The sequence below is a fragment of the Chlorocebus sabaeus genome, chromosome 19 (assembly GCF_047675955.1).
Source record: "Chlorocebus sabaeus isolate Y175 chromosome 19, mChlSab1.0.hap1, whole genome shotgun sequence".
In the NCBI taxonomy this organism is placed as follows: Eukaryota; Metazoa; Chordata; class Mammalia; order Primates; family Cercopithecidae; genus Chlorocebus; species Chlorocebus sabaeus.
This window is the reverse complement of record NC_132922.1, coordinates 18,379,051-18,394,334: the sequence shown is the minus strand read 5'-3', so window position 1 is coordinate 18,394,334 and position 15,284 is coordinate 18,379,051. Positions and strand designations below refer to the sequence as shown.

General features: G+C 42.7%; 1 protein-coding gene across 1 annotated transcript in view; it reads right to left on the bottom strand.

Annotated features, from left to right (window-relative positions):
* RTCB (RNA 2',3'-cyclic phosphate and 5'-OH ligase) overlaps window positions 1–15,228 on the bottom strand; it is a 32,283-nt gene extending 17,055 nt beyond the window's left edge. Inside the window, exons 1-4 of the mRNA XM_007975576.3 lie at window positions 15,032–15,228; window positions 5,345–5,423; window positions 3,291–3,358; window positions 1,785–1,884 (exon numbers count right to left, since the gene is read on the bottom strand). Of these exons, the coding sequence (XP_007973767.1) occupies window positions 1,785–1,884; window positions 3,291–3,358; window positions 5,345–5,423; window positions 15,032–15,124 (340 nt within the window). The 5' untranslated portion in view covers window positions 15,125–15,228. The remainder of the gene's footprint in view (window positions 1–1,784; window positions 1,885–3,290; window positions 3,359–5,344; window positions 5,424–15,031) is intronic.
* Between the last annotated feature and the right edge of the window lie 56 nt (window positions 15,229–15,284).

The following is a 15,284-nucleotide window of genomic DNA, read 5'->3' as shown; positions in this document are numbered from 1 at the left end:
GGTGCATGCCCCCATGCCTGGCAAATTTTTCGTATTTTTTTTTTAGAGATGGGGTTTTGTCATGTTGTCCCTGGCTGGTCTCAAACTCCTGAGCTCAAGCCATCCACCCGCCTTGGCCCCCCAAAGTGCTAGGTCTAGTTTTTATTTAAATGATTTCTAATTTAATTCCACTGTGGTCAGAAAATACCCTCTTATATGAGTGGGTTCTTTAGCATGGTCCAGAGACCCTGGGGTGGGGGCGAGGGGGAAGACCATTTCAGGTGTGTAAAATTCATTTTATAATACTCAGACATTATCTATTTTATTCATATTCTCCCATGACTGTACAGTGAGATTTCTCAAAAGCTATATGACATAACATCTTTGTTCTAATGGATAATGAGACATGTATATATTCATCTTAAAAACATTTAATTTCAATAAGATAAACATTGGTAAGAGTCTGAGATCAATCCTCAATAATTTTTACTAAAGTGGTCCCAAGTGCAAAAAGTTTGAGAACTGCTGGTCTATATGATTTCAACGCTTTGAAATTTGATGCCTGCTTTACGGCTCAGCATGTGGAGAGTTTCGGTAAACTGTGCATTTGAAAAAAATGTATACTCTGCACTGCTTGGCTGCACTGCAATGCAAGTGCACCACACACACACAACCACACATGTATATTAGAGGTCAAGTGTCAAGTTTGTTGTTGGATCATTCAAATCATGTATATTCTTATTGACTGAAATTTGCAGTCACCTCAAAATAGCCCTACATGTAGGGCTCACATATCTGGACCTTTTTCTTCTTTTCCTCTAGATGTTGACCTCGCAAATTCTTCCTGCCTTAGCAGATTTTCTGTGCCTTCAAACAGATTTCAGAAAATGTTTTTTACCCCAACCTTTCTCATTATTTTCAGCAGGGATTGGTCTGAAACAACCCAGTCCACCACTGCTAGAAGCAGAACTCTCAAGACGTCATTTAAACTTCATTTCTAAATTCACACTCTTTAACAGCACAGATATTTCTGGTATAGAATATTCACTGAAAGCACCCCATAACCACAGCAGAAGGCATGTACAGCCTTCTGTATATTCAATGTTATCACTGAATAACAATGACAATATTACTGAATATGTTCTATGTGCTTAGCGCTGTTCTAAATATTTTACACAGTTGAACTCGTCTAATCTACTAATACTCTATGGTCATTAACATTATTAGACATGATGTGTCCATGAGGTAACTGAGTTACAAAGATAAAAACAAATTGCCAGTTTGTTTTGTAGCCAAAGCCTGAATACCATGACGTTTGGTAGGAGCCTCCCAAAATTTTCACTGAAAATCTGCTTTGCTTGATGTTGTAACAGCCTCAAAGAAAAATGACAGAACATGATGAGACTCAGTCATGCACATGGAGAGAAGTGCTCTGTTTCACAAAGGCTATGGTCCATAGAGACAAGCTACACCTTTTTTTTTTTTGAGACGGAGTCTTGCTGTCACCAGGCTGGAGTACAGCGGCGCAATCTCGGCTCACTGCAACCTCTGACTGCTGGGTTCAAATGATTCTCCTGCCTCAGCCTCCCAAGTAGCTGGGACTACACGTGTACGTCACCACTCCCAGCTAATTTTTCTATTTTTAGTAGAGACACAGAGTTTCACCATGTTAGCCAAGATGGTTTCGATCTCTTGACCTCGTGATCCACCTGCCTCGGTCTCCCAAAGTGCTGGGGTTACAGACATGAACCACCATGCCTGGCCAAAGCTACACACTTAACAGCAGATGTGCACAGTAATCTTACCTGGGGATACTACTGCTTCAGAGTCATTCATATCAAAGGCTGCCATGTTCCCAATAGCAAATCCATATCCTGAATGGACATCAGGAAGCCCAATAGATCGCTGAAAGAGAATTAGAAAGTGAAATACAAGTGTCTTGACCTGCCACCCTGGTTGCCCTGATGGACCTGACACTGATTCTCAAAGAGGCTGCAGGCTGAAGCTCTCCCTAAATTAAGACTGTGTTTTCACAAAATCTTGTCTATTCAGGGAAATCGTAAGAACTCCTAATCACAAAGCTAAATACAGTGAGAAAAAAACCTTTTTATAAGATCTGAATGTTAAGGAAATCCAAAACAGAAAAGCCTCAAAATAACATGATACAGGAGTAATACATACTAAGTTTAATGTACTATTACATTTTAAAAACAATATTAAGACACTGGCAAATGTTGGTTTGTCAGGTTAAGAGGAAAATACCTGATTTATAGAGGTCATCAGTAATCACAGCCAAATGTAATCCATTTGATGGTATAAATACTGTAGACTTCCTATATGCGGAGCCTAGGAAAGGACCCTGACCCAGGAAGCATGCAGGTCAAACACAGCAGACATGCAGACACCCAGACACTAACAACTTCCTTATATACACAAGTCATACCATTTCATTCCCTCTACCAAGTGCCCAACATGGTAACTGGCATAAAGAAGACCTCAAAAATGTCTGCCGAATAGATCCATTTTCAACATCTACCTCTAATGATAGAATACGAATGTTAGACTGGTGGGGGCTATGCTGTCCTCTCTTCCTCCCCCTCAGTGCTAACCCTTAAACTCCATGCCATTTCTTCTTCAATGATCCTCTGTATGGGAAGTGAAACTTACAACCAAATGAAACTTACATTGAAACAATGAAGTGAAACTTACAATGGAGGTGCACTGATCCAGGAATAATGATGTCACCATAATAAAGAAACAAAACATAAAAACTACTTCAAAGGTTCTTGAACACTTACAGATGCTAGCCAAAGGCATCCAGAAACTGAAATGCCATCCAGATTCAATTATTTCTTTAGGTCCATGGTTATTTCTTTTTATTTTTTATTTTTAGGGAAAGGGTCTCACTTTGTCATCCACGCTAAAAGTGCAGTGGCGTGATTCATGGCTCACTGCAGTGTGGAACTCCTGGGCTCAAGTGATCCTCCCACTCAGCATTCTGAGTAGCTGGGACTACAAGCATGTGACATCACACCTGGCTAATCTTTTTTTGTATAGACAGGGTCTTGCCATGTTGCCCAGACTAGTTTTGAACTCCCGGGCTCATGCAATCCTTCCATCTTGGACTCCTAAAGTGTTGCGGGTGGCATGAGCCACTGAGCCAGGCTTCACAGTTATGTCGGGCTGTCCAAAGGTCATTGTCTAAATTATTTTTTAGACATATGTCCAAAGGCCATTATCAGGCATGGCCATTCATCCATTCAATGGACTTTAAGAAATATAAATGATTAAAGCTCTGAACTCTGACTTACATGAACAATTCCAGGCAGGGCTGCCACGTTGCCAATCTGTTTCATGGCTGGCAAGAAGCCACCAACACCTGAAGACAAAAATTGGGTATTAGAAAAGACAACACACTTGAGTTTTAGCATTAATTATATTCATGTTTCTAGACTGTATAACATGAAGAGGTAGTCATCAGGGCTACTAAGACAACAAAGCCTAGAACGATATTTGAGATGCAAGATGGAAGGGAGCTTCTTCAAGAAGGAAGCAGACAAACAGGAAAGATAGCCACAAATGTGCTGTCAGTGTTCTGCATATACCATGAGAAGGCTGCTTGCAAATGTTGTACTGGGATGTAAAATACAAATACCAAATTTTACGTTATTAATATTTGAAAAATTTTTTTTTTTGATCTTGGCTCACTGCAACCTCCACTCCCTGGGTTCAAGCAGTTCTCCTGCCTCAGCCTCCTGAGTAGCTGGGATTACAGGCGTGGGCCACCACACCTGGCTAACTTTTGTATTTTTAGTAAAGATGGTGTTTCACCATGTTGGTCAGGCTAGTCTCGAACTGCTGACCTCATGATCCACCTGCCTCAGCCTCCCAAAGTGCTGGGATTACAGCCGTGAGCCAGGGCACCTGGCCTGAAAAAAATATTCTTTCAGTAGTTCCCTTTATAAAGAAAATCAGTGCTGGTTTATTCTAAGTGACAAAGAAGGGCAATGTGGAAGCTCTGGAAAACACTGGATTGAGAATGAAGGGATACGGGGCTCCAGTCCCATTTCTGCCACTTGGCAGCTATGTTATTTTAGACAAGTGAGCATACCCTGGTTGGGGAGGGAAGGCTTTAGTTTGCTGATCTAAAAAATGAAAGGGGTAACTCTAGACGATTTCTTTTTTTTTTTTGAGACTGAGTCTCGCTCTGTTGCCCAGGCTGGAGAGCAGTGGCTCGATCTCCACTCACTGCAAGCTCCGCCTCCCAGGTTCACGCTATTCTCCTGCCTCAGCCTCCTGAGTAGCTGGGACTACAGGTGCCCGCCACCATGCCCGGCTAATTTTTTGTATTTTCAGTAGAGATGGGGTTTCACCGTGTTAGCCAGGATGGTCTCCATCTCCTGACCTCGTGATCCGCCCGCCTCGGCCACCCAAAGTGCTGGGATTACAGGCATGAGCCACTGCACCCGGCCCAACACTAGATGATTTCTATACTATCACCATTAGATTATCATAGAGCTTCATGCATTTTATCTCTAAACCTTGCTGCAGCCCTGCAAGATAGGTGTAATGATTCCTGTTTTATGGATGAGACAACTGAAGTTCAGTAAGCCTAATTAGTGTACTGGTTAAGAACACTGTCTTTAAAATCAGGCACTACTGGATCTGAATTCTGGCTGTCATCAAAAAGCTATGTGACCGTGGGCAAATTAAAATTTTTAAATTTTTGTTATTATACTTTAAGTTCTGGGGTACACGTGCAGAACATGCAGGTTGGTTACATAGGTATACATGTGCCACGGTGGCTTGCTGCACCCATCAACCTGTCATCTACATTAGCTATTTCTCCTAATGCTATCCCTCCCTTACCCCCCAATCCCGACAGGCCCCGGTGTGTGATGTTCCCCTCCCTGTATCCATGTGTTCTCAACGTTCAACTCCCACTTACGAGTGAGAACATTCAGTGTTTGGTTTTCTGTTATGTTTAACCTCACTGAGCTCTGACTTACACATCTATAAGCTGGAGATAATATCTTCCTTTTAGAGTTACTGCAAGTATTACATGAGATAATCTACGCAAAGCACCTAGTAAAATGCCTGGAATATAGTAAGTGTAAAACAAATGGTAGGTCACTTGCTCTTATTGTTCAAGGTTAGCTGAGAAACGAGTTCCACCCAGCTTCAAATCCTTTCTATAACGTCAACTGGCTAACAATGTGATCACAAATAAGTCAGTTCTTTTGGTCTTACCTTAAGTTGTAATCACTCCTTGACAATATTTCAAAATTGTAATTGAGTTATCACTTTTTCAGGCCACAGGGAAGGCACTACTGCACTAATACAAGTGACACTCTAATGTACTTACCACCACCTCGACAGGCATTCCTTAATTCCTCAAACATCAATTTCTCCAGAGCATCATTGACGTAGAAAACGCCTTCAACCTGGTACCAAGGAAAGTGAAAAGCAACGTTTGAGTACATGTATGGCAAGTGTAGGCACTGGACAGAATACGCTGTATGCAATATTTACTGTGCTTTACTCTTTACCAAACACTTTCACATTACCTTAAGCATGCAGAAAACTTCCTATCAAAGGCTACGAGCTGCTCCCATCATAAAATATACCTTAAGAAAAATTTTGCGGGGGGCGGAGCAAGATGGCCGAATAGGAACAGCTCCAGTCTCCAACTCCCAGCGCGAGCGACACAGAAGACCGGCGATTTCTGCATTTTCAACTGAGGTACTGGGTTCATCTCACTGGGGAGTGCCAGACGATCGGTGCTGGTCAGCTGCTGCAGCCCGACCAGCGAGAGCTGAAGCAGGGCGAGGCATTGCCTCACCTGGAAAGCGCAAGGGGGAAGGGAATCCCTTTTCCTAGCCAGGGGAACTGAGACACACAACACCTGGAAAATCGGGTAACTCCCACCCCAATACTGCGCTTTAAGCAGACAGGCACACCAGGAGATCATATCCCACACCTGGCCGGGAGTGTCCCACACCCACGGAGCCTCCCTCATTGCTAGCACAGCAGTCTGTGATCTACCGGCAAGGCAGCAGCGAGGCTGGGGGAGGGGCGCCCGCCATTGCTGAGGCTTAAGTAGGTAAACAAAGCTGCTGGGAAGCTCGAACTGGGTGGAGCTCACAGCAGCTCAAGGAAACCTGCTTGTCTCTGTAGACTCCACCTCTGGGGACAGGGCACAGTAAATAATAACAAACGCAGCAGCTCTGCAGACGCAAACGACTCTGACAGCTTTGAAGAGAGCAGTGGATCTCCCAACACGGAGGTTGAGATCTGAGAAGGGACAGACTCCCTGCTCAAGTGGGTCCCTGACCCCTGAGTAGCCTAACTGGGAGACATCCCCCACTAGGGGCAGTCTGACACCCCACACCTCACAGGGTGGAGTACACCCCTGAGAGGAAGATTCCAAAGCAAGAATCAGACAGGTACACTCACTGTTCAGAAATATTCTATCTTCTGCAGCCTCTGCTGCTGATACCCAGGCAAACAGGGTCTGGAGTGGACCTCAAGCAATCTCCTACAGCTACAACCTACAGCTGAGGATCCTGACTGTTAGAAGGAAAACTATCAAACAGGAAGGACACCTACACCAAAACCCCATCAGTACATCACCATCATCAAAGACCAGAGGCAGATAAAACCACAAAGATGGGGAAAAAGCAGGGCAGAAAAGCTGGAAATTCAAAAAATAAGAGCGCATCTCCCCTGGCAAAGGAGCGCAGCTCATCGCCAGCAACGGATCAAAGCTGGACGGAGAATGACTTCGACGAGATGAGAGATGAAGGCTTCAGTCCATCAAATTTCTCAGAGCTAAAGGAGGAATTACGTACCCAGCGCAAAGAAACTAAAAATCTTGAAAAAAAAGTGGAAGAATTGATGGCTAGAGTAATTAATGCAGAGAAGCTCACAAACGAAATGAAAGAGACGAAAACCATGGCACGAGAAATACGTGACAAATGCACAAGCTTCAGTAACCGTCTCGATCAACTGGAAGAAAGAATGTCAGCGATGGAGGATCAAATGAATGAAATGAAGCGAGAAGAGAAACCAAAAGAAAAAAGAAGAAAAAGAAATGAACAAAGCCTGCAAGAAGTATGGGATTATGTAAAAAGACCAAATCTACGTCTGATTGGGGTGCCTGAAAGTGACGGGGAAAATGGAACCAAGTTGGAAAACACTCTTCAGGATATCATCCAGGAGAATTTCCCCAACCTAGTAGGGCAGGCCAACATTCAAATCCAGGAAATACAGAGAACGCCACAAAGATACTCCTCGAGAAGAGCAACTCCAAGACACATAATTGCCAGATTCACCAAAGTTGAAATGAAGGAAAAAATCTTAAGGGCAGCCAGAGAGAAAGGTCGGGTTACCCACAAAGGGAAGCCCATCAGACTAACAGCAGATCTCTCGGCAGAAACTCTTCAAGCCAGAAGAGAGTGGGGGCCAATATTCAACATTCTTAAAGAAAGGAATTTTAAACCCAGAATTTTATATCCAGCCAAACTAAGTTTCATAAGTGAAGGAGAAATAAAATCCTTTACAGATAAGCAAATGCTTAGAGATTTTGTCACCACTAGGCCTGCCTTACAAGAGACCCTGAAGGAAGCACTAAACATGGAAAGGAACAACCGGTACCAGCCATTGCAAAAACATGCCAAAATGTAAAGACCATTAAGGCTAGGAAGAAACTGCATCAACTAACGAGCAAAATAACCTGTTAATATCATAATGGCAGGATCAAGTTCACACATAACAATCTTAACCTTAAATGTAAATGGACTAAATGCTCCAATTAAAAGACACAGACTGGCAAACTGGATAAAGAGTCAAGACCCATCAGTCTGCTGTATTCAGGAGACCCATCTCACACGCAGAGACATACATAGGCTCAAAATAAAGGGATGGAGGAAGATTTACCAAGCAAATGGAGAACACAAAAAAGCGGGGGTTGCAATACTAGTCTCTGATAAAAAAGACTTTAAACCATCAAAGATCAAAAGAGACAAAGAAGGCCATTACATAATGGTAAAGGGATCAATTCAACAGGAAGAGCTAACTATCCTAAATATATATGCACCCAATACAGGAGCACCCAGATTCATAAAGCAAGTCCTTAGAGACTTACAAAGAGACTTAGACTCCCATACAATAATAATGGGAGACTTCAACACTCCACTGTCAACATTAGACAGATCAACGAGACAGAAAGTTAACAAGGATATCCAGGAATTGAACTCATCTCTGCAGCAAGCAGACCTAATAGACATCTATAGAACTCTCCACCCCAAATCAACAGAATATACATTCTTCTCAGCACCACATCGTACTTACTCCAAAATTGACCACGTAATCGGAAGTAAAGCACTCCTCAGCAAATGTGCAAGAACAGAAATTATAACAAACTGTCTCTCAGACCACAGTGCAATCAAATTAGAACTCAGGACTAAGAAACTCAATCAAAACCGCTCAACTACATGGAAACTGAACAACCTGCTCCTGAATGACTACTGGGTACATAACGAAATCAAGGCAGAAATAAAGATGTTCTTTGAAACCAATGAGAACAAAGATACAACATACCAGAATCTCTGGGACACATTTAAAGCAGTGTGTAGAGGGAAATTTATAGCACTAAATGCCCACAAGAGAAAGCAGGAAAGATCTAAAATTGACACTCTAACATCGCAATTAAAAGAACTAGAGAAGCAAGAGCAAACACATTCGAAAGCTAGCAGAAGGCAAGAAATAACTAAGATCAGAGCAGAACTGAAGGAGATAGAGACACAAAAAACCCTCCAAAAAATCAATGAATCCAGGAGTTGGTTTTTTGAAAAGATCAACAAAATTGACAGACCACTAGCAAGACTAATAAAGAAGAAAAGAGAGAAGAATCAAATCGACGCAATTAAAAATGATAAAGGGGATATCACCACCGACCCCACAGAAATACAAACTACCATCAGAGAATACTATAAACACCTCTACGCAAATAAACTGGAAAATCTAGAAGAAATGGATAATTTCCTGGACACTTACACTCTTCCAAGACTAAACCAGGAAGAAGTTGAATCCCTGAATAGACCAATAGTAGGCTCTGAAATTGAGGCAATAATTAATAGCCTACCAACCAAAAAAAGTCCAGGACCAGATGGATTCACAGCTGAATTCTACCAGAGGTACAAGGAGGAGCTGGTACCATTCCTTCTGAAACTATTCCAATCAATAGAAAAAGAGGGAATCCTCCCTAACTCATTTTATGAGGCCAACATCATCCTGATACCAAAGCCTGGCAGAGACACAACAAAAAAAGAGAATTTTAGACCAATATCCCTGATGAACATCGATGCCAAAATCCTCAATAAAATACTGGCAAACCGGATTCAGCAGCACATCAAAAAGCTTATCCACCATGATCAAGTGGGCTTCATCCCTGGGATGCAAGGCTGGTTCAACATTCGCAAATCAATAAACATAATCCAGCATATAAACAGAACCAAAGACAAGAACCACATGATTATCTCAATAGATGCAGAAAAGGCTTTTGACAAAATTCAACAGCCCTTCATGCTAAAAACGCTCAATAAATTCGGTATTGATGGAACGTACCTCAAAATAATAAGAGCTATTTATGACAGACCCACAGCCAATATCATACTGAATGGGCAAAAACTGGAAAAATTCCCTTTGAAAACTGGCACAAGACAGGGATGCCCTCTCTCACCACTCCTATTCAACATAGTGTTGGAAGTTCTGGCTAGGGCAATCAGGCAAGAGAAAGAAATCAAGGGGATTCAGTTAGGAAAAGAAGAAGTCAAATTGTCCCTGTTTGCAGACGACATGATTGTATATTTAGAAAACCCCATTGTCTCAGCCCAAAATCTCCTTAAGCTGATCAGCAACTTCAGCAAAGTCTCAGGATACAAAATTAATGTGCAAAAATCACAAGCATTCTTATACACCAGTGACAGTCAAATAGAGAGCCAAATCAGGAATGAACTTCCATTCACAATTGCTTCAAAGAGAATAAAATACCTAGGAATCCAACTTACAAGGGATGTAAAGGACCTCTTCAAGGAGAACTACAAACCACTGCTCAGTGAAATCAAAGAGGACACAAACAAATGGAAGAACATACCATGCTCATGGATAGGAAGAATCAATATCGTGAAAATGGCCATACTGCCCAAGGTAATTTATAGATTCAATGCCATCCCCATCAAGCTACCAATGAGCTTCTTCACAGAATTGGAAAAAACTGCTTTAAAGTTCATATGGAACCAAAAAAGAGCCCGCATCTCCAAGACAATCCTAAGTCAAAAGAACAAAGCTGGAGGCATCACGCTACCTGACTTCAAACTATACTACAAGGCTACAGTAACCAAAACAGCATGGTACTGGTACCAAAACAGAGATATAGACCAATGGAACAGAACAGAGTCCTCAGAAATAATACCACACATCTACAGCCATCTGATCTTTGACAAACCTGAGAGAAACAAGAAATGGGGAAAGGATTCCCTATTTAATAAATGGTGCTGGGAAAACTGGCTAGCCATAAGTAGAAAGCTGAAACTGGATCCTTTCCTTACTCCTTATACAAAAATTAATTCAAGATGGATTAGAGACTTAAATGTTAGACCTAATACCATAAAAATCCTAGAGGAAAACCTAGGTAGTACCATTCAGGACATAGGCATGGGCAAAGACTTCATGTCTAAAACACCAAAAGCAACGGCAGCAAAAGCCAAAATTGACAAATGGGATCTCATCAAACTAAAGAGCTTCTGCACAGCAAAAGAAACTACCATCAGAGTGAGCAGGCAACCTACGGAATGGGAGAAAATTTTTGCAATCTACTCATCTGACAAAGGGCTAATATCCAGAACCTACAAAGAACTCAAACAAATTTACAAGAAAAAAACAAACAACCCCATCCAAAAGTGGGCAAAGGATATGAACAGACATTTCTCAAAAGAAGACATTCATACAGCCAACAGACACATGAAAAAATGCTCATCATCACTGGCCATCAGAGAAATGCAAATCAAAACCACAATGAGATACCATCTCACACCAGTTAGAATGGCAAACATTAAAAAGTCAGGAAACAACAGGTGCTGGAGAGGATGTGGAGAAATAGGAACACTTTTACACTGTTGGTGGGAGTGTAAACTAGTTCAACCATTATGGAAAACAGTATGGCGATTCCTCAAGGATCTAGAACTAGATGTACCATATGACCCAGCCATCCCATTACTGGGTATATACCCAAAGGATTATAAATTATGCTGCTATAAGGACACATGCACACGTATGTTTATTGCAGCACTATTCACAATAGCAAAGACTTGGAATCAACCCAATTGTCCATCAGTGACAGATTGGATTAAGAAAATGTGGCACATATACACCATGGAATACTATGCAGCCATAAAAAAGGATGAGTTTGTGTCCTTTGTAGGGACATGGATGCAGCTGGAAACCATCATTCTCAGCAAACTATCACAAGAACAGAAAACCAAACACCGCATGTTCTCACTCGTAGGTGGGAACTGAACAATGAGATCACTTGGACTCGGGAAGGGGAACATCACACACCGGGGCATATCATGGGGAGGGGGGAGGGGGGAGGGATTGCATTGGGAGTTATACCTGATGTAAATGACGAGTTGATGGGTGCAGCACACCAACATGGCACAAGTATACATATGTAGCAAACCTGCACGTTGTGCACATGTACCCTACAACTTGAAGTTTAATAATAATAAATAAATTTAAAAAAAAAAAAAAAAAAAAAAAAAAAGAAAAATTTTGCAATGTTCACTCATTGTTTTAATTATTCTCATACCCTCAATACCACATTTAAGAATTCAACAGATTAAGCATCTTTTTGTGTGATAAAGAAAAATCTTCCAACTGTGCTCTCACAAAGCCCAAAGGTCTTAATCCTCAAGCTTCAAAAATATCAATGGATTTTTGAAAATTAAAAAAAAAAACCCAGATCAATAAAAAACTCAAATTCTAAACATAAAACATAGTCATCTAACCTTAGTATATTTATTCTGTGTTTAAGCCAATAGCCAGTTACACTTGATTGTGCTCTAGTGGTGACTTACAAATCTCTAGTTAGGTAAATAGCGAGAAGAAAAATTTAACATACAGCTCTGTAGCTGTGTGCTCAGTTCTATAAGCTATACAATTTTTTTTTTTTTTTTTTTTTTTGGGCCGCCACCTCGCCCGGCTAGTTTTTTGTATTTTTTTAGTAGAGACGGGGTTTCACCGTGTTAGCCAGGATGGTCTCGATCTCCTGACCTCGTGATCCGCCCGTCTCGGCCTCCCAAAGTGCTGGGATTACAGGCTTGAGCCACCGCGCCCGGCCTATAAGCTATACAATTTTTTTAAAAATCTACGTAATTTTAAAGTTTGACAATAGAGGTGGCACACAAAAGGCAATGGACGACATACTTATGTAACACTAAACAGCAGAACATTTTTATCATAGGTCAAATATTTTTGAAGGAGCTGTCCAGTAACGGAGAACCAAAGATTTAACACTTAATCAACTGACTGAACGTAGTTTTTATCAGAAAGATGACTTCATGACCATTGCATAAGTAACAATATCCACTGATGGAAAATGTTTCCAGTACAGTTTCTTAAGGGTCACATTTATTAATTCACCAAACATTAACTGAGGATTTACTATGCATGAAGCACTGTCGTGGGCACTACGGGAGATACAAAGAATATGATAAAATCTTGCTTTCAAGGAGTTCCCAGTACACCACAATACAGCTTTTATATTCTTTTTTCTTTTCTTTTTTTTTTTTTTTTAGACTGAGTCTCGCTCTGTGGCCCAGGCTGGAGTGCAGTGGCACAATCTCGGCTCACTGCAAGCTCTGCCTCCTGGGTTCACGTCACTCTCCTGCCTCAGCCTCCTGAGTAGCTGGGACTACAGGCGCCCGCCACCACGCCCGGCTAATTTTTTGTATTTTTAGTAGAGACTTCACCGTGTTAGCCAGGATGGTCTCGATCTCCTGACCTCGTGATCCGCCCATCTTGGCCTCCCAAAGTGCTGGGATTACAGGCGTCAGCCACTGCACCCAGCCAATACAGCCCTTATATTCTCGTAAGAGTATCAGAGTGCAATGAAGCAAGTGCCATAACGTTAAGTACACAGTGGTATGGAAGATTCTGATGAGGAAGTGCCTCAACAGTCTAGGGAGCTGGGAGAGGTTTCCCAGAGATCCTGTAGAGCTGGCTCTTTAAAGACAAGAGACATCACTGGTGCAGCAGAACATTTAGGAGCCGAACGCAAAAATGACATAAAGATGGGAGGGGAGCGTTTTAAGGGAACAAAGAGAAAGTTTTAGTCCAACAAGTGGATGTGGGCCTCCGGGGAGAAATGGAGATTTAGTAACAGAGATGATTATCCGTGTGAAATTCACTGCTCCCATGAGGATGGAAGCACAATTCATGATTAGAAGTCAAGACCCTTTAAGAGCAATGCATCAACATTCCAAGTCTCTATTCCCAAAGAAAAGGTGGTAGTAAAGTGCTGTACACATACTTAAACTAGAACTGCCTAGCAAAATTAGACTTGCCCCTAGATAGAATGAGCAGCAGTGTGTGCATCAAAGGCTACGTCAGAACACCTGCCAGACAATGAAGGCTGTATTATTAGATACTACAGATGATCATGTCATGGTGTTTTCTTTTTTTTTTTGTTTGAGACTCACTCTGTCACCCAGGCTGGAGTGCAGTTTAGAATGATCACGGGTCACTGCAGCCTCGATTTCCCAGGCTCAAGGGCTCCCGCTGCCTCAGCCTCCTGAGTAACTGTGGTGCACACCACCCCACCTGGCTAATTAAATTTTTTTTTTTGGTAGAGACGCGGTCCCACTATATTGCCCAGGCAGGTCTCGAAGTCCTAAGCACAAAGGATCTTCCCGCCTTGGCCTCCCAAACTGTTGAGATTACAGGCCATGAACCACTGCGCTCCCCTTATGTTTCCTTCCTTCAGGGTATCGGTTTCCACACAAAGAAAGTAGCCAAACAGCAAATAGAACACAGATTTATCCCTGTGGGCTTTTTCTTCCCTCAGTGTAAGACTTGCCAACAAGGGAGACTCAATAAGCTTTGATTCCGAATAAAAGAGGGGAGTGGCTATTGGGAGCTGTTTACCAAGACGTGAGACGGTAAACCTTTGAAGCATTTACTTGATATCTTCAGGGATTTCAAAAACTATTTAAATATACGTTGCAAAACTTCACAAACGTTTTCTTTTTTCACGTTAATGAAAAATATGAGCACAGATGGTGACGAAGACCGAGAGATACAGAGCCCAGGCTTTCAAACTGTCTGATGATCCCAAGCCCTCAAGCCTCCATTTGGGACGTCAGAGGAAAAACTAATAAACTGGACATCAAGTCCTGGCTGAGCTTCTTCCTAGGTAGGTAGAGGAAACTATGTCACCGACAGATCCTCGAGGTCCTTCTGTGAAGTATTAAAATCAATCAGGCCCTCCCCTGTGCTACTGCAAGAAATGACATCGCTTAATTAAAAACCAACATGGAATACTGAATGCTGAAAACTTGGTACAGTGAGCAAAGGTCTGTAAACGTTATATAAATAACCAGCATGACTCAGAGAAGGTGAATTCCAGTCCCAGCAAATGAACCCAGGGCTGGCAGTTCCACCTTGAAGACCAGGAACGTACACCAGCTCACGCTGCGTTTATGAGACTGATCTGTGAAAACGCTTTGGAAACCCCAATTTTGTATTTATTTGGATTCCCCATATCCACGGCGCTTAGCTTGTCCTCGTGGTTCGGGGACCTCTCCTGGCGGGAGGTGGTGCTGGAACAGGTTGGGCGGCCCCAGAACCGTGAGGGGAGAAGGACGGGATGAGGGAAACTCTGCAAGGGGCCGGGGCGGACCCAGTGGTCCATGGAGGTCCAGAGGGCGCGGTGGACGCCGGCCGGGCCGGGGACGGAACAGGGAAGGCACCGCCATTTGCTCTCCTGACTTACCTGCATGTTGGGCACGAAGCCCTTCTTGATCCTCCAGCAGTTTTTACTGATCTTTTCCAAGAACTGCAGCTCATCATTATAGTTGCGACTCATGGCGGCGACAACGGTAGCGAAAACTCCCGGCTTGGCTTTGAAGAGCCGCTGCCGCGTTGTCCGGCTTCCCAGAGCACCGCCTTCCAAGAACCAAAGCGCAGGCGCGACCAGCGCCGCAGCAGGATGAGCAACGGCAAGCGCCGAGGCTCGAAACTCCTCA